Raw genomic sequence first — 18,853 nt, forward strand, 5'->3', positions numbered from 1 at the left:
TGTACGAGTCCTACAGTAATCATTTAGTCCAACTGCCTGACCACTTCAGGACTGACCAAAATTTTAAGCATGTTATTAAGGGAAAATGCCAAATGGCTCTTAAACACTTAGAGGTTTGAACCACCTCTCTAGGAAATCTGTTCCAGAGTTTGACCACCCTGCAGATAAAGAAATGCCTCCTAATGTCCAGCCCAGAACTGCTTTGACATATTATTTTCTCAGTAAACCAGAAAGTTGTGTGGTTCTTGATGTTCCTGTGTAACTGTTAATTTTCTTACTGGCTATAAAAACTAACTCTCTATGTATTGAATACCAATTAAAAGTTGAAATATTAAGGAAAGCACTGCTTATTTTAGAAGATCAATGTGGAACCTTGTCTTAACACAGATCCATAACAAAAAATATATTATGAGCTTCAGCTTACCTAGGCACAGTACTGAGAGTAAAACACGATGACCATCATCAAAAAAGTCACTTGTACGAAGCTGGTGTAGCTACATTGCTGGTTGTAGCTATGGCTCTTTGCTTTCAGCTCTTCCAACTATGTCACTTTCTTTGGCAGCTATGCTTTTCTTTTTTCCAAGCTTGCATTGCTAGATAAAGTTTTATTCAGTGATTTCTGCCAGACAGGAACAAAGGATAGTTTCTTTCAAATATTAGGATGGCATTTGCTGTTGTCTCTGAAGTTCCAGACTGGGATTGGCTGGAGAGGCAGCAGAATGCATTTTAGTCCTGTACATATAGTTGTACTTGATAGCCTACAAGACCACTTTGACAGCCTTTGTTTGGAATATATGGCTATTATTCAGTCTTTCTCAGCATCTTGTGTTGATGCTTCATATCAAATTTTGTTATACTCTGTTTGCATTTACACTTTCAGAAATCCTGTTTATGGGATGGTACCTCAATATCTGTGTCAAGTTCTCTCTAACTGAGTGAGTTAATTAAACAGGAAAGTCCAAGTTTGGCTCCAAAAGAAAAATAAGGAGTTCTACCATTTGTATACTGATGATTCAAAATGTCTGAGCTTAACATTCAACTGCTGTGTGCCTTAGCCTCAGTGAAGGACACACTTACTTAATCATTATGAATGGAATACAATACAAATGAAATAAATGCAGTATCAGGGATTAAAATAGACCTTGCACATATGTGTAGTAAAAGTATTCTTGGGGCCTTTAATTCTGTAATGTCCTTGGCTCAGGTTTCTAGAGTGGCTCACTGCCATCCTGAAATGGCACAAGGTAAAAGCAAAAGCTTTTATGTATTCTGTGTACAGGAGTTGGGGAAAAAATTAAATTGCAGAGAGAACGAAGCAAAACATTACAGTTTTATATTCATGCAGTCCTGTTTTGTGTCTGTATTGCACTTCAGGGGGCTATGCAAAACCTTACTCAAAAAGTTGCATGACATCGAGGTTACAAACCTTGCAGTTGGGAAATGCAAAAGGTGGAACTGCACAGATCAGCAGGGATATTGTACTTGCACATGGGAAATATTTAGGATAATTATGCAAATAAACTTTCCTCTTTTGAATAGACTGTGTAGACCTTAAGCTAACAGTGAAATAAAAAGATTTTCATTAGGAATGACATGCATTCAACATGCAAAAATCTGTGTTTTAATAACTTCCAAAATGATAGCATTACAGCCTGAACTGATCTCCTAATTAAAAAAACAAAACAACCAACAAACAAAGCCAAAAAAACCCAAAGAATTCAGTAACTTTTATTAATTTATACTCTAATTTTCTGAGTTTAATTTAATTAACAAAGAAATTTTGCCTATTTCAGTTGCAAGCCTTTGTTAATCTTTCAGTTTCACTCACATCACTCAACACATCCCAAAGTTTTTCATTGTGAGGATGTGGCAATCAGACAGCAATTGAAAGTTTACTCCAAAACCCTGGAAAGTCAGCAGAAAGGCATTTGTTGATTTTAGTGGATTGGGATTAAGTCCAAAATAAATATCTAATATACCAAACCACTTGCTTATTCTTCAACATTTGAAAATTACTTTGTATGCAAAATCGTTTTTTTAATAACCCTCAGTTTTACAAAAGAGAGTGCCTACCAGGTGCCCAGCAAATCTTTGGTTATGCCTATAATCTTGCACACTCATGAAGACAAATAAATGATGAGCAAAATACGGATTTTCTCCTACCAAAAACTTTGTCCTTACTCTAGCAGCTTCTCCCCATATTTTTGGATCACCAGCTCTGGAAGGCAGACATGAAATTAAACAGTCTCTTGTTTTTGCCCCATGCATGACCTATGTTGCTGCTCAGTCAAGACATTTTCACCTGTACCTTTCCTCTGTAAAAATAGAATAATTACCACTTTTAATCACAATTGTTGTAGGAGGGGAAGACTAAGAGTTCACACTCCCACTACACCGGTGATGAAAGATATGATTTAACAGCAGTTTAAATTGTAACCTAAATTTTAAGCTCGCAGAAGTTCACAGTATAATGGAGATCTGTATGAAGTCCAGGGACCCAAACTCGGCATCAATTTGCAAATCTGTGTTTTAATGGTAGACTCCTATTTAGTACAAGAACAAAGCTAGACATTTGGAACTCTTTGTATTGCTCATATATACAGTTTTATACTTACTATAAAGAGTTACACTTTAAGAAACACTAGACCCCATATTATAAAGTACTCATAAATATGAAATTGAGCCTGTGTTTAAGTTCCCAAACCACCCAAACTCAGCATGAAAGCCACAAAAACTAGGACTAAGCCTAGCTTCTTCCTGCTTTTGAGCCTAAAATCTTTCACTGTGTATTGTGGAAGAAACAGAAATAGCCCCTTTTGGTCTGTGAGGCCAAAAGGCAGCAACCAGTAGCTGAGCAGTGGCAAGGATCAACTCCTTGAACCTTCTTTCCATTGCATTTAAGTGCACACAAAGTCCCAGCCAAGTGGTGGCTGATAGCAGGGATGGAGTTTAACCTGTTTGACTTTGCACTGGAAGGGCTGAGCACTACAGGTAGCCTCACTTGGAGTGAAGTACAAACACAAGGTTTAACAAGCTACTACTTGTCAGCTCTTAATTAGCAGCTCCCATCAGAGCAGCAGCACCCAACTGCAACGCCGTCTGCTTCAGTGCAAAGTCCACATTACCAGTGAAGTTTTCAGAAGCATCATATTTTGCTTGGACTCTGGTGTTTAACAGCTACCACGTGGCAGGATTTGACTGCCGATGAGTTTTTTCTGTGTGGAGGGAGAATTTCTAGCTAAACTTAGTACTTGATAGGATCTGCTAAATTGGATGCATGCAGCAGGCCAGGAGGTTCCTTGGGCTGAACTCCTTGACGTGCTGCAAGGTGATTTTTGTTTGTTTTGACTTGCAGTTCAGATGTCTATATCCAGCACTCTTGCAGCAGACAGCTGCACAGTGTTTGGTTCAGCCAAGTGTGTGCTGATGACTGGTGGCCTTGTTGTGACAGTGTCTTCGTTGCCACTGCGGTGCCACCGCGGCCACGCGCAGTGAGGCTGTGCTGGGGACCTGGGGAAGATAAGCCCTGCTGTGTGTGTTATCTTGTGTGCTCACAAGATAAAGCACAGGTTGTTGAGCCTGCCTGTGAGAAGTGTGGGTAACATTTGGCTCTTGAGGAAAGCTTCACACAGTAGAGCAGTATACTTTTCAAAATGTGCTTAGGACATTAAAGAGGGATTCAAAATACAAAATACAATAAAACCATAAGCAGAGTGCATAAGGAAAAGTTCGAGAGCTGAAAACTGAGAGCATAAATAGTTTGCTTTGGGCCCTGTGTGAGTGAGGGTGTGATGGAAATGTGTGGGCTGGTGCATCAGCCACACAAAACTTTCTCTGTTAGGAGGATATTTCTTATATTCTGCAGGTCTCATGAATGCCTACAAAACCTAAGACAGATCCTGCTGATATAAATTCCTAGATTTTCAGTCATATGTGTTTGTCAACTTTTCTCTCAGAAGCTGTATTCTACCATAAATTTGCTAACAAAACATGACAGAAGTGGCATGGAGCAAATAATTTTGTATGGACAGGGTGTGCCATAGCTAAATGAGCATAGTGCCCAGCAAATCAGACAAAGGAAATGAATGTTTACTTCAGCTTTTATTTTTTTCTTTCCAGGATTTTTAAATGAATGCTATAACAAAAGAGGAGAATGAGTAACATTTTCAAGCATTTATCTGTAAATATACAATCCATTATTGTGGTTTTAAAGAGTCTCTGGACTTCAAACTTCTTTAAAAGACTGCATGGGTGAATCAGCCTCTTTCGATACTTAGCCTCTCTGAGCCATAGATTTTTACACATACTCACTCGCACTGCATGTTTGTGCTTGTTCTCTCCTGTGTGTGTGTGTGTGTGAACCCACACATAAGCAAATAATCAGGAGTGACAAATACAGATTTAAGACTCTAATGTATCTCCTCTTAAAATGCAAACTACTATTTGCATGAATAAGGTGCTCCTGTGGAGACGCTGGGAGGATTTTCTGTTGCTTGGAAGTAGCACTTGAAGGCATTGTATGAACTATTAACAGTTGGATACAAGTTCCTTTAAAATATTGTAATAATAATATAAAAAACTGCTTATATTTTTGCAGGAGTGCAGGGAGTAGACTGTTGTGGTTAGTTTTACCGTTGAGGTAGAGTGACTGCAATGAACAGCAAGAAATATGCCACAATCTTTTAAACTTGTTCTGTAATGTAAAAAGACTCTATATTTTTTCTACACCTTGCAATTAAAAGATTAAAATAACACTAAAGTAGCCTGGGCTTTTGGAAAAAACCCCATATTTTTGTATTTTTGGTAGTATGGCATGTAAGAGCTGCTATTTCAGTAGTAGAGTGTCAACTCTTGAGTTTAATGAAAGTGCCCTTAAATAGTAAACCAAAGTTATGAAAGTGAAAGGCATATTCTTTGAAGGCAGAACACCTGCTAAAATTATTGTATCTTGAATATAAAAAAAAAGGAAATAATAGAACAGATGTGATTGCTGTGTCCCATGTGTGTCCCCATTGCTGTTATTTCCAGACAAACAGAGGGGAAGAGCCATGGCCGTGCCCTGTGTGCAGCAGTGGGAGCAGGGGCCAGCCAGCAGGGAGCCATCAGGGGGTACCCACATGGGTTCTGTTTTGGGGGTAACTTCTAGCCCAGTGATGTGACATCCCTGCAGGATGCAGGGATGGGAGGTGCATGCCTGTCCTGAGGGCTGTCAGCCATAGCCCAGGGCATGGCCTGGCTATGTGCTTCAAGCACAGCACAACACAACATGGATGGGGCGAGAGGCTGATGGGAGAGTTTGTTCTGAAAGCACATTCCAAAGGCAGCAGTGATCCCATAGGGCCTTTGCTGCTCTGCAGCCACAGGGCTTCCGGAGCTCGTGGTTACAGTGCTCCTTCACTCTCCCTCTCCCTGCCTCCAGCATGGGCTTCTCCTGCCCTGGAGAAGTGAGAATTCCTAATTGCCAAAGGCCAGCCTTCCCTTTGGCTGCACAGCAGGGCCATGGCACCGTGCAGAGGTGGCAGGTGGCTTCCCCAGGACCCTGCCCTGTGCTGTGCCCTTGGGCACAGGCGTCATGGGGGTGTGAGAGAAAACCCCACCGTCCCCTGCATTGGGTGTGGTGCTGGCACTGCAGACATATGCTGGGCTGCCAGAAATAGGGGCTATTTTTAAAGGAGTTGGGATTGCTAAATAAACTGAGAACTGGTCTGTAGTTTCACACTGCTATGGGGGTCAAGAAGGACAAACGCTTTTTTCCTCACATGGGGATGTGATGCTGTGCAAGAGACCCTGTGTCCAGCTTGCTGGCTGCCATATCGTCTGATAGCTTTTGTACAGAGGGTTTGTGGAGGGCTGCAATGAGAAAAATGATCTTTCAGTCATGTCTGTATTAGGAAAGAAGTTTTGTGCTAAAACAATAGGTCTGTAAAGATTGTCGTGTTTTGAGTTCAGATCTAACTTCTTTTGTGCTTTACTCGATTTCTCTTAAAAATTAAGTTCTGGAAATAGTTTTATGTTTCTCTAACAAATTAGCAGGGTTTTTTTTAACATGCAGTGGCCTAATGTTCTGTGAAATGAATGCAGAGGAGCTTACAGGGATGAAGTGTCTTTTCCTGCTGTTCCCAATAGAGACTTTCTTTCTCTGCATCATTGTCAGGCGATGCTATCTACTGCTGTCACTCTTAGCTGTATGTCTGTCACATTCCCTCTTATCCTTCCTTCAAAACTGTATTCTTGGCCTTTTTTTTTCTGGGAGATCTCTCTAGTTGCCCTTGCTTTAAACCCTAGAGGGAGAAGATTTCTAAAGCTGAAATGGGGGATCGATGTGTGACCACACCACATCTTCTCATGCACTGCTCTGTTCTGCCCTTCCCTGATATCTCCTGTAGCCAGGAATGCCTCAAAGACCTGAGCGTGTACCTCTTCACATCATCTTTTTTTTCCCCTTATTTTTTTCTTTAAATGGAAAAAGCATAAAGCATAATGCTTCTAAATAATTTCTTATCCTTAATAATGGAATGTTGCTGTTCATTTCATTGCACCTGTAAAGTTAGCGAGTGTCACCGAGCTTATATCTGATCTAAAACTTGAGAGCCCTCTTTGATAAGTACCTGTAGGTCCCATAGACTTGAAAATTACATTGCTGCAACTGATGGAATACTCAAATCTATTTCATTTTTCTGAATTTGAGAGCAGGGACACTTTTAGTACTTAAATTCCCATCTTTAACATTGCACAGATGGTGAAACGTTTTTGCATTTTTTATATTATTTTGGGTTACTGAAGTTAATATTCTGCTAGCTACAAATACCCGCGTGCATACCACAGGGTTCATTCCGAGGACAGAGCTCTAAAATAAATTATAGACCTTGGTAGCACTCATAAATCAGTCATTTTTTCATTGAGAAAGTGGTGGCAATGGAAGAAAGTTATTTAGTGATCAAAATGCATCGTTAAGCTTTTAAAAAGGGATTCTGTGCCTGTAGTGGAGCTGTAGGCGATTTATGGCTTATCTGTACTCATTGCCTCCAGCTTTTGGAAAATTTGTAAACAAAGCCAGATGCTCATTATGTTCCTGTTCAGGGTTGGTTAGATGGGCAAATGCCATCAGAAGCACTTTGGCCCTGTTGGGTTTTAGCATGTTACAGAAAATGGAACTGTTCCAAAATATTTTTTTGGAGACTTATCATCCATGAAAATATACTTCTGGTTTTTCCTCTTAGAATGGACTTTTTTAAAATAGCTGTAAATGATAAGAACATGAAGGTAATACTCCAACTGGACCTACAGTCTTATGTTAAACTGTGGGTCCAGCTTTTTCTCTGAGTCAGAATTTGTGCTTATGCTGTATGATGTAGTCAAGTACCACTCACCCTTTTTAAGGGCTTCAGGCAATGCAGGAGGCTATGGCAGCTTCAGACTGAGGTAGTTTTGCATTTTTACCAAATATAGGGAGCCGAGATGGGAACTAAATTTGCTATTGATTTAATTTATTTTACTGCTTGCCTTTTGTCTTCCGTTTCGATTACATGATGTGAAAGGGATTCTTGTAAAGTACTTTTTTTTCACTTTGTACTGCTTTTTAAGCACTTGAAAACACATTGTAATATACAGATTGAATGCCTATGCAACAATACATTTTTCCTTGTAATCATATTTCGTGTAATTTATTTTATAATTCTTGCTTAACTTTTGGTGATTTTTGTTTTTTTTTTTTAATTTCTTGGCTGCAGCTGAGCAGGTGAGCAGGTCATGGCACGCCTAACGAAGAGACGGCAGGCAGACACAAAGGCTATCCAGCACCTTTGGGCAGCTATAGAAATAATCCGGAACCAGAAGCAAATCGCTAACATTGACCGCATTACAAAGTAAGTGACCTGCTCCAAAACCAGCCTTGGTGAGGGGAAGGTTGATGCTATTAAAAGCCCTTGGGGACAGAGATAGTAAACACAGTGAGAGACTGTGAAACAGTTACATGCAGTTCTATGTTACTGATTCATAAATTATATATAAAGAAACCAAATTTACCAAACTGAGCACCTGAATGTCCAAAAGTGAGGTTTAATTCATTCAATTGAGATCATACCCTGTATTTGTTTTGTATGAGCATCTCAAGGAAATATGTAACATTTCTAGTACGTTAATTAAATTTAGCATTTTGGAGTTGATAGCTTGTTCAAAATACAAGAAACAGATATAACAGTTGAGGAGAAAATGGCAATAAAATCTGTAAATAGTCTATTTCTTTAGGAAAATGTGAGAGGCTGGTGTAGGACTTTTCCAGAAGGCAAAGAGAAATCTGACTTCTTAGGTTCCTCAAATAAATAAGGAGCCATATTTGCTGAGATGTGCATAAGATGCTATTAAAGAGGACATGAGATGATTATCACCTTTGATTAATACTGTCAAAATATTCATCAAGGTGTATTAGGTGCTGGATACACAAAGAAATATATATTCTTTGTTCTGTGGAGCCTGAACTGTGTAGAAAGGTCTACAATATTACTTGTAGTAGCCTCTGTAATAAAAACAGAGGGCTTTGTCCCTCTCTCTGCTTTGTCTGCATTTCCAGGCTGACATGTACGTCACATTTGTCAAAGTAATCAATATGAATAATTTAAAAGAAGTAAAGTAACCAGTCGGCAACTCTTCAGTTGCCAGAACCAATGTGAACTGATAATGAAGGCAGAGAGCACTAACAAGGAGAGTTATAAACAGTGCAGGTGACTAACAGAGTGAAAATCATTATAACATGGCCCATGACAAAGGCCCACTGACAGAGTTTGGAAGTTCTGGGGTGGAAGTGACAGGCAAAACTGGCTTCATAAGTGCAAGAAGTGTCACAGTTCAGGTTCTCCAAACATAATGAACAGGGAAGTGCAGAAAGAAAGATGATGTCCCAAGTGAATTAATGTGTACCTGGCTTCTGCAAGAAGAAAAATGGACCATCAAACTGAAAAGCACCTTTCCAGAGATAGGGAATTCCAAGAGGGTTTGGAAGGAGGTGGCATTTTAGGGAATTTCACTTTTGAGGTCATAGTGGAGTTCTAGAATGCATTAAAACATATATATTTTCATGATGTCTCCAAGGAGACGAGTGGGTAAACTAATGCTATACACTTTCCATTTTAACATTTCAAATTACTTGCTCTAGGCTACATATTAGCTGAGTTTGTTAGCTGTTTGTGCTCTTTTTAGATGTAATAAAGGGAGACAGGCATGTCTAGCTGGGAATTCATCCCACTCTTATGAGAGATGCCTAGTTTAAGATAGTGGGAAAAACATTTAGCTGGGTAAAGTTAGGTCAGACAAATCATTACAAACAAGGTTGGGAAAACAAATAGTCAGATGCTAGAAAAAGAAGTACTGCTCTTGGTAATTGAGGGGTAGTTTGATTTTTTTTAAAAGTCTAGGTCCAGATTGTATGACTCATTTCCAATCAGAAGAAAAATAAGTGACTAAACAGAAATGCAAGAAGCCTTAGTACTTTGAGGGAGATGAACAAGGTGTGAGCAGTGAAGAGTAATCTAAAAAGTGTTTGGGCATTGTAAATTCTCCCCATGCACATCAGTGACAAGAGTGATGAACATTGATCTAGTTTCTATTATGTGACATTCCTAAAGAGATAACTTTTGACAAGGAAATGATAAAGACCTTTGAATTGCAGGATGGTACCAGTGGTTGATGAAGAAACACATAGTAAATGAGTATGCATAATACATAATATTCAAAATAAAGTTCCAAAATTACCATGGCATCAGAATATCTCTTCTGATGAAAACTGAGCAGCTAATATATTCTTCCAGGCTCAAAATCATTTGGCCAGATCAACTGCAATTCCTTAAAGGATCAATCAGTGTCTGGGCATAGAGGCAAACATACAAATACTAAGAATTTTTAAAGCCAGTGGTCAAAATTAAAAATTGCGAGCATTTGTACATAGTTGGAGCTATAAGGAAGGTTTTATTATTTGTGCTAATAACATTTTTTGGAAGTGTTAATACCTCTTGGGATTGACAGAAAGTAATAATGACAGTGACATTATGGAAGTATGTCATATTCCTGAGTAAGAATACATAAAACCAGCAAGAGAATATATTTTTTTTAATAAATCCATGTTTAAGGTAAGTAACTGTCTTCCTATGTGTCATGTACTAGATGACAAATGGGTACTTTCAGATAACTTCACATGTTAAAAAGGTGATTCATGATTTGGTTTTTGAATGGATTTTCTTTGCTCCTGATTTAAGCATTCATTTGCTGCTAGAGACAAGTTGTCCTGTGAATTTTGTGACCTGTTAGTCTAAATACCTTTATAGCAAATTGCTATGAAGAACTGTTTCTTTCTTCATTGCATGGTTTGTTACTTTTAAGCAAATCTGTTTGTTGGCTTATCTCCTAATGTGCATTCAGCATGGTTGTCTCCCTCTTCTTCATATATTCTTGATTATTTAATTCATTCTTACTTTTCTTATTCTTCTGGTGCTGAGTAGAAGATAATGTACATCTCAAGGAACGTTTACTTTTAAAGACCTCAGAGCAAATGTTCATAATATAAAAAGAGGATTCATAGTTTGTAAATTATGAACTGTTCCAACTCAATATGTAAAACAGACAAATTTATATAATACATGCAAGTATGCAAATTGTTACCTGAACATTTTAAGTATAATTGAAAGAATATTACTTGTGTAAAGGAAGACTTTCCAGAAGGTACTGTCAATGGAGAGTAGACAAGAAAAATCTACAGAACTAGGCACACATTTTCTGTAGAGAACATAAGAGTAGGAGGATAGTGTAGGAGGAGCCTAGAGCACTAGAAGGTACTTCTGATATTATCAGGAAAAACCTATAAGGAAAGAGGCCCTTTAATTAAAAGTAGACGAGATCAAGTGCGCATTGCTTTTTAAATTGATGAGGGGGAAAGGCAAGAACAGAAAAATGCATGATTAGAAGTGATTGAAAACTATCTTACATCAAGGGAAGAGTCACTTGGAAAATTTGAATATGCAAGTTAGAGCCTTTAAGAAATTAATTAGTAAGCTTTTTGAACTTCAGGCAGGTTTTTTAGAAAAGTCATTGCATGCAGAGAAGTAATAAGAAACATAAGAAAGGTGTCTGTTTGGTAAAGAATTAAAAACACAGTTGTGAAAATGGCAAGAATATGACAGAGTTAATTGGAATATTATATAAATACTTGAGGCATTGGTAGGGAAGAGACCACACTGCACAGACTCAATATCTCAAGAAAAAAACCCTCAACAAATCATCAGATGAAAGGGATTCTGCAGTTTTACTGATTTCCTGTGAGGGTACATTATAGTTGGAAATGCACTTTCCATGAGTTGGAAAGTGCATTTCAGTAACTGGAAAACTGAATGAAGGACTGAAAACCAATCCTAACAAGAAGCAAGAGTGATGTGACTTTAAAGGAATTAGTACTTTGAATGCAAACTACCTTTGGAAGAGGACTTTAAATATATATATTTAAGTTCCTACTTTTGTACATAAGCTTCAGTATATTCAGTGCATTTTTATTTAATGATAGAGCTCACTTGAAGGCAGTGGTAGCATTTCTGTAAAGGTACAGAAAATAAATATTCTCACCTGGCTTATATTGTCACAAGGCATCTCAAGCCAATGAATTGCAATAGTTTACAATTTGACTACAAGAACTAGCTAATATTTCTAAATCACCGCATTTCTTAATAACAAAATTGCATTTCTAAGAGGTATTTATCAAGAAATATGACTTCTTTTTCTGTCTAGACTTGATATTAGGTTAATTTGACCCTAGTGTATCAATTATTTAAATGAGCATTATTGGTATTAGTTATGCTGTAGGCACTAGTGAAGAAATGGCTTTCCATATCCTGTGAATTCTCTGTCAAGAGTGCAGCCTGACAAATTGTTCATCCCTAAATTTTGTTAAAAATTATAACTATGCTTTGACTTCCTGTTTTTTCCTCATTATCTTCCATCTGTTCTGGTTTTGGGGTAGCCTCAAGAATTGATTCTATGGAATAAAATGCCTTAAAATACACTGGCAAAAAGGCATGCATATCTAGATGAGTAGGATAAATTATTGACATTCAGTTGCATAGCAGATTGGTAAGTATTTCTGTACAGACATGTTTTTAAAGTTCTCTTTTTGGCTATTCCAATATTCCAGTTCCTTTTATAGTGTTTTCTCCATAATTCCCTTACAGGTAATTGGACTCCTAAGATTTAATTAAGTATTAATTAAATATATACCCCTTTTCTCACAAAATATTTGCTTTCCTCAGTAGTAATAATGAACATTTCATAATCTTTATGATTAGTTCATAGTTCATTAGCTATTAAATTAATAATATTAACATACCCAGTTGGCAAATCTGGTGTTCTAGAACTATTATTGGCAGCTTTACAGATTTTTTTCATTGTAAACAGATAATTATTCTGGTTTCTAAACTATTCCATGAAGACTAATGTAAGGAACCAAAACATAAGTCTTTTGCACATGCTTCCTTTTTTTCTCTCTCCCTTTGCTGAGAGAATTTTTTTTCTCTCTCCCTTTGTTGCATTTCATGATTAATTAAGTTGATTAGCTTCTCTTTCTGTCTCTCATATAGGCTGTGTCTATTCTATCTCCATGCACCGTGACAGGGAATGCCCTGGCACTCTCTGGAGCAGTTATGCTGGGGCTACACCTCCTTGCCTTTGGCTCACAGAGTGTTGCTTTGGCCCTGGCATATTCTTTGTTTGTTTTATATGTGTGTGTGGTTCCTCAGTTCAAAGTGCCAAAAATAACACAGCCCACAGCAATGCTGTTCTTGAAACCTGAAGATAGAGACATGATAGTTCCAGTGCAGGCAGCTGAGGACTCACAGCGTGCTGCAGCAGGGCTGCTGCCCTTGGCACAAGGAGCTGCTGTTGGCATGCTTCACTTTTGGGTTCTCTGTCTTGAGCAAACCCACCCCTGGGCCATGCTTTGCTTTTGCCTTGGAGGAAGAGCTTGTCTTTTTCCAGAATGGAGCCTGAGAATAAGTTAGTTTGGGAATGAAACCAGGAGTGGCTGTAGGACACAGGGTAGAGGTATCACAACTTTGGGGGGGATGAAGCTGATGGATAGACCACTAGCTAGGATATGCTATAATTAAAATATAAAACTGTATATTATTTTCAAATAAAGTGATACTGAAACCATCCATTTCATCAGTCAGAAAGCTGTTTTACCCCATTGGTGATACAAGAAAATGTTTTTTCCTTAATAGATACAAAGACTTTCATCTTTTTTAATTACCTTTCAGATAGGATGATCCAGTCCTAGGTCCTTAAATGATCACAGCTGTTTTTCCTGTATTAGTTCTGTGGACTCATTCTTGCTGTAATTTAATATAGGTGCAGCCAAGTCAGAGCATCAAACAGGAATGAGCAGATCCCAAGCCAGTGTCAAGTAGGCTCTGTTAGCTCTGTGCAGACTGACATTAATCAGCATTGATGGGATAGCATGCCAGAAAGGAATTACTCACTATGAAAGATTACTGTAAAATAATGAGATTTTCTGGTCCCCACAGTTGAGATGGAGTTGGTAACAGTTGTAGATTGAGTATGTGACCCTCTCAGTTTGACATTTGGACCTAGGAGGGGGATTTCCTCTCCAAATATCAGTCTTTGGAATTTTTCTAGTCAATGTCTGAGAAGGGTTGAAGTTCATATATCTGGTTTTGTTGCCTTAGTTCTTTTGCTGTTCTTTTTCTAGGCTGTCTTAAATAAAACAAGTGATAGAAGCAGTGATTAAAGTTGAGAATGAACAATTTATTCTCAGGTGCAGAATAAACACAACCGAGTATAAATAAGAAAATGAGCAATTTGAATGGATAGAGAATAATCACACAGGTATATAAATAAGAATATGTGATGAAATGGCAAGAAAAAAAATGGGAGAACAAGATTCATACAGAGTTGCTTATTTGAAGCTTAGATACTTAATAGAAAAAAATCTGTTACTATTCATAGTACTCTTGATGAAACTTTAAGTCTTCCTAGTATTCTGCATGTTGCAACTAAATAGTCATGCAGAAACAAAAATAGTAGGCCATAGGAAAGATTAGAAGAGCAAATGACTCTGGATTTATAATGAGATAGTCCTGTTGTTAAACTTTGTATGAACAGAAGAGATATTTTACCACCTGATATTTCTTTGGTTGAAATATAAGCTTAGAAGTAGGGTTTTTTTGCTTTGTTGGTTTCTTAACCTTTGTCAAGCCATTCCCCTAAAATATCTGTCTTTTTGTTGCTGGAGAGCAGGCTTATCTGAAAGCAACTGTTTGAAGCAGAACATCCTCCTGTTATGGAGGAGAAAGCACTCATCACTCCAGTTCACTTCTTACCTGAGTTACTGGCTCCTTTTCCATATCTGTACATCATTTCCATGTATGTTTTTACTGTGACTATTTGAAGCAAACAGTGTTATTGAAGCCCTGGCCACTACACTGGAGATTTTTGATTGTGCTATGCAGTGTAATAGCAATTCCTAGCTATGCAAGGATAAGCAGAAGTGTGGAGTCCAAGGTCCAACAATAAATGCAGGATACTTCCTCTGCAGTGCACTAAGTTGCTTCCAGAGGCATTCTGTCTATGCAGTGCTCACCTGTGAGAAAACTGACTTCAGTCTGTATTGGACTGGGAGAATTATAGATAATATGCATTACAGAATACATCACTGGGGGGTGACAGGGTAGAAAACTCATAGTTTTCAATACCTCCTCATGTGTTTTCTCTCACAGGCACTTTTTTCTGACTGACTCCACTATGTCAATCACTATTGTAATTTCTTTTAGTTTCCTTCTCTGTTTCTCATGATAAACTTCAGCTACTTCTTTAAGCTCCAAACCAGTGTGGGGTTTTTCTGTTTTCAGATAACTGTTTTTATGTTAAATCAAGAGAATGAACTGAGTTTGGATTTTTAAGGCCTTATTCAGAGATCATACTGCAGAAAACAAAAGACCTCTCTGCTTTTTCAGCAATGTTTTGAGTGATTTAGTTAAAAATCATCATATTGATAAAACCAGTCTAAAAATGATCATTTGATTCCCTAATAACAGAGTTTTTAGTACAAGTACTACTTTGGTCATATATAAAAATTGTATTATGGATGCATAACTAGCAGTTACAAGCACAGCAATACATTGCAGAGAAATATGCTGGACACCAAAATGTGTCCAGTATTGTGTCCAATTGACACCAAAATGTGTCCAACTTGACTTGTTTGACACAATAATTTCTTATACTGATGGCTTTGCAGTGAGGTTAAATGATGGATTCAGGTTAAGTTTGTTTTATATTTTCAAAAGCTCAGTTATATTCTATAAATGAACAAAGAGAACACTGAGAGCTGCATATGTGCAGAAAAGTAGGGGGGTTCTCACCTATTTGCTATTGCATCATAACACAGTTTTGATTGTAAATTGGTACTGAGACTGACCAATGAGGTAATATTTACCTAGCTAATAATGATTTTTAATACCCAGGTTAAAAAAAAAGTTTAAAGAAAAGTGAGAAACTAAGCTAAACACTTTCTGTAAAAATCTTAAGAATGAATGAAAGATTGTGATTTAATTGCACAAGAGATGTTCACAATGGTAAATGTTCATTCAATTTCACCTGTATTCCCTGTAGGTAGATAAATCCACCATACAACTTTCACCTATCCATTTATAGGGTGTTTAATCTTAATTTTGTTGAAGATTTTGGAATGATTTTTGGGCTTGGATATTATTTAGTTTTAATATTGTTCATATTAATGGTTTGTTTTAAGTGCTGCCTTTAGACATAATTGACTAAAGAGACTGGAAACAGGGATTTCAGGAAAAAAATGTAAACTTTTCTTGTTAAAAGCCTATGAAGAACCTATCTGCATTTACTCCGAGAAGTGGTGGAATTAAAATTGCTAAATTAGTAGGTTTTATTGAAATATTATCTTGAGTTTATGATATGTATTAATAATTACTATTTTTCCCATTGAGCTCCTTTATTGATACAGTTTATTTCTTAAATTTGTGTAACAATTCTATTAAATCACGTTAATTAAACTGGTTAAAGGAATACCTAAAAAGAAGTCCACGTGTATTAAACAGTGTTATTTGTAATTTCTTAGGGATGATTTTTCCTTCAACTTGGTACTGACACATTGTCCCCTGTTGCTTCCTGAATTGCTGGTTCTGCTTTCCAGTGCTGGCTGTCAAAGACTAATTCAGTGCCTGGTGTGGAAAACTCTTCACCAGGGACTGCCAGATTGCTTCAGCCTTGCTACCTTTTCTCCTGCTTTATGAAGAATACAGGGAAGGGAAAGGATGCTGTAGCTGGCTGTGCAAACATTATACCTGTAAGGGTTTAGCATAAATGGGTATTTTGTTGAGGACTAGAGCTTGAGGTGGAATTTTTTGTGTATTTGCTTTGATCAGAAATATTACTATAGGCACATCTTGCTCCTACAGTGCATTCTGCAAAAAACAAATAGGTGCTCAGATGTTCTGACAAATTTTGCTTGATCAGTTTTCCTTATCTGGTAATTCTTCTCTTAGGAATGCTCTTACATGGTATTGCTAGAGTGGCATTTTTCATTTTCTGTCTCAGAGGTCAATGTTCTTCATTGATTCAGTAGGGGAAGTCATCTCTGGGCTGAGCATGAATATGGTAAATAAAATGATTCACACTAACAGCACAAACACATTGTTATTAACCACAGCCTTACTCCTTGTTTGATGTTTGTTAATAAGTGCGTGCTCATTTAAACTCTCCTAATTGAGTGTTCCCATAAAAGCTGCAATATTCAATATTTAATAGAATGCATTCAAAATATGAGCTCCAGTAGGAATATTGAGAAGGAAAGGGATGGAACTGATTTGAAAATCACTATCCCCATTTTCACGTACTCCATACTTCTTTTAATATTCATCTGGGAATTGTATAAGTTTACACAGAAAAATACTGAAAAGGCTAACTTTATTTCTAATTATTAAAGGCAGACCAATATTTATGTCACAATAATTATGGTTTTTGCTCAAATCATAACATCTTTGTAATATTTGAAAGTGGAACTTCTAGCTTATGTTTAGTTTCTTTGCTGTAAATAGATGTGACTTTCTATTAGAAGTAAGAGATAAAAATGAGTGAGAGATGGCCATTTAACAGCTTGTTATCTGACCTGAAGTGCTCATCAAGGCTTTCTCTGTAATCAGTGGGGAGAGAATGATCTCCAAAGCACTACTCATACCATCTATTTTAGGCTGTGGTTTCATATTCCCATTCATATAAACAATATCATCACCAAGAGCAGCAGCCCTGCCCTGATGGCTTTTCCAGGCGCTGTGCTGTTCCCGAGATGGCAATAAGGTGAACATTTGTGTGACAGAGTGATGATTCTGAAACTCAGCTAGACTGAAAGAAATCTAACCAAAAAAAAAAGCACACACAAAAAACCAACCCCAAAAACAGAAAGAGAAGGGTTTTGACCCAGATAAGAATGGAAATTAAATGAGATAGAGAGCTCTAAAAACCTGAATCATTAAAGCATTCAAATCTTCATTTTTTAACGTGTTTTGAATTGAGATGGTGGATATGGGCTGATTAAATATTTCATTTGCAAGGTATTAGCCAGGATGTTACACTCTGAGTCATGTAATACTTTGTCTCTTTAGTGCATCCAAAGAAAGGAGCTGGGTGGAGCAGTGGCCCTGCAGCTACACGAGCATTTGTACCTGTGCATGCAGTGCTCCTGAATGATTAGTGCTTGTTTGCCAGTCATGCTCAGTGCACACACATGTGCATTACTAGCAGTGTCACACATGAGCTTTTAGGTTGGAAAAATGGAAGTAGAGCCCTTTTTTAGATAACTTCCTCCATAAAAAAGTGGTGGCGAGATTTTTCTGGATATGGGTTGAATGTCTTGGTATTGAAATTATTTGCTTTTCATGGTGATGCTGGTGGGTTACACAATCTAAAGTGTATAGAGAAATTGTAGGAGTGGGAGTTTAAATTACTGAATCAGGGAATTACCTGGGTTAACATTACTGTGCTTTTTACAGAAATGACCCAGGTGGTTACCATTATAGGTGCATGCATGGTGCCTGAGATATCTAAAGCATGCACAAACAAGATCACTCCTTAGCAGAGTGAATTTAGCTGAACTGCTGGATTTCACTGTTGCACTATCAAGTTTATGCATTCTTTTTGTTTTACAAAAACATTGCACAAAATTAGTTTTTGCATTTATGCAAATTCTGACTTTATCTAGACTACAAAGGAGAGATGAAACAAATTTTAAAAACATTTCCTGCTTAGGTAGTATATGTGCCTTCAAAAAGAATGTAGCAGATACTGATGTCAGAGGGAAAAGTAAATGCATGATTTCTCTGTAATCCTTGGAATTTTTCACTGCATAAAATGTAGATCATGTAAGAAGTATTTTATTGCAGAGGCAGCAGCACTGGCAGTGCCTGAGTGGTCTGTGCACGTGCTGTGGGCATGTGGAGTGCAGTGGAAATCAAATGCAGCCTGTTCATATACCTGCATCTCATTGTGGAGTACAAATACACAGCAAGAACATTGTGCTTTGGTTGTGTTTGTCTTGGTGAATATAATCATAATCGGAACTTCAGAGAGTGTAAACACATCAAAAAGGATCCTAGAAAACAAAAGCGAGCTGCTGTGTCCCCACTGTAGCCAGTTCCACTTCTCTGTGTGCCTGTGCTGTCTTCAGCTCTCAGACCAGCTCTCAGTTGCTGTCAAACAGGGAATATCTGTGTCAAATACCCATAATGGTTAGCCTGTGTTTTATGGGAGTTGATTGGTAGCAGCGTGCTACATGGTG

At 37.7% G+C, this 18,853-nt stretch overlaps 1 protein-coding gene across 7 annotated transcripts in view; it reads left to right on the forward strand.

Annotated features, from left to right (window-relative positions):
* Positions 1 to 18,853, forward strand: part of ZMYND11 (zinc finger MYND-type containing 11) — a 116,445-nt gene that overhangs the window by 36,399 nt on the left and 61,193 nt on the right. For all 7 annotated transcript variants that reach the window (XM_059839821.1, XM_059839865.1, XM_059839874.1 and 4 more), the window contains exon 2: positions 7,731 to 7,865. In XM_059839821.1, coding sequence (XP_059695804.1) covers positions 7,750 to 7,865 — 116 coding nt within the window. In that variant the 5' untranslated portion in view covers positions 7,731 to 7,749. The remainder of the gene's footprint in view (positions 1 to 7,730; positions 7,866 to 18,853) is intronic.

The sequence above is a fragment of the Haemorhous mexicanus genome, chromosome 1 (genome assembly GCF_027477595.1).
Source record: "Haemorhous mexicanus isolate bHaeMex1 chromosome 1, bHaeMex1.pri, whole genome shotgun sequence".
In the NCBI taxonomy this organism is placed as follows: domain Eukaryota; kingdom Metazoa; phylum Chordata; class Aves; order Passeriformes; family Fringillidae; genus Haemorhous; species Haemorhous mexicanus.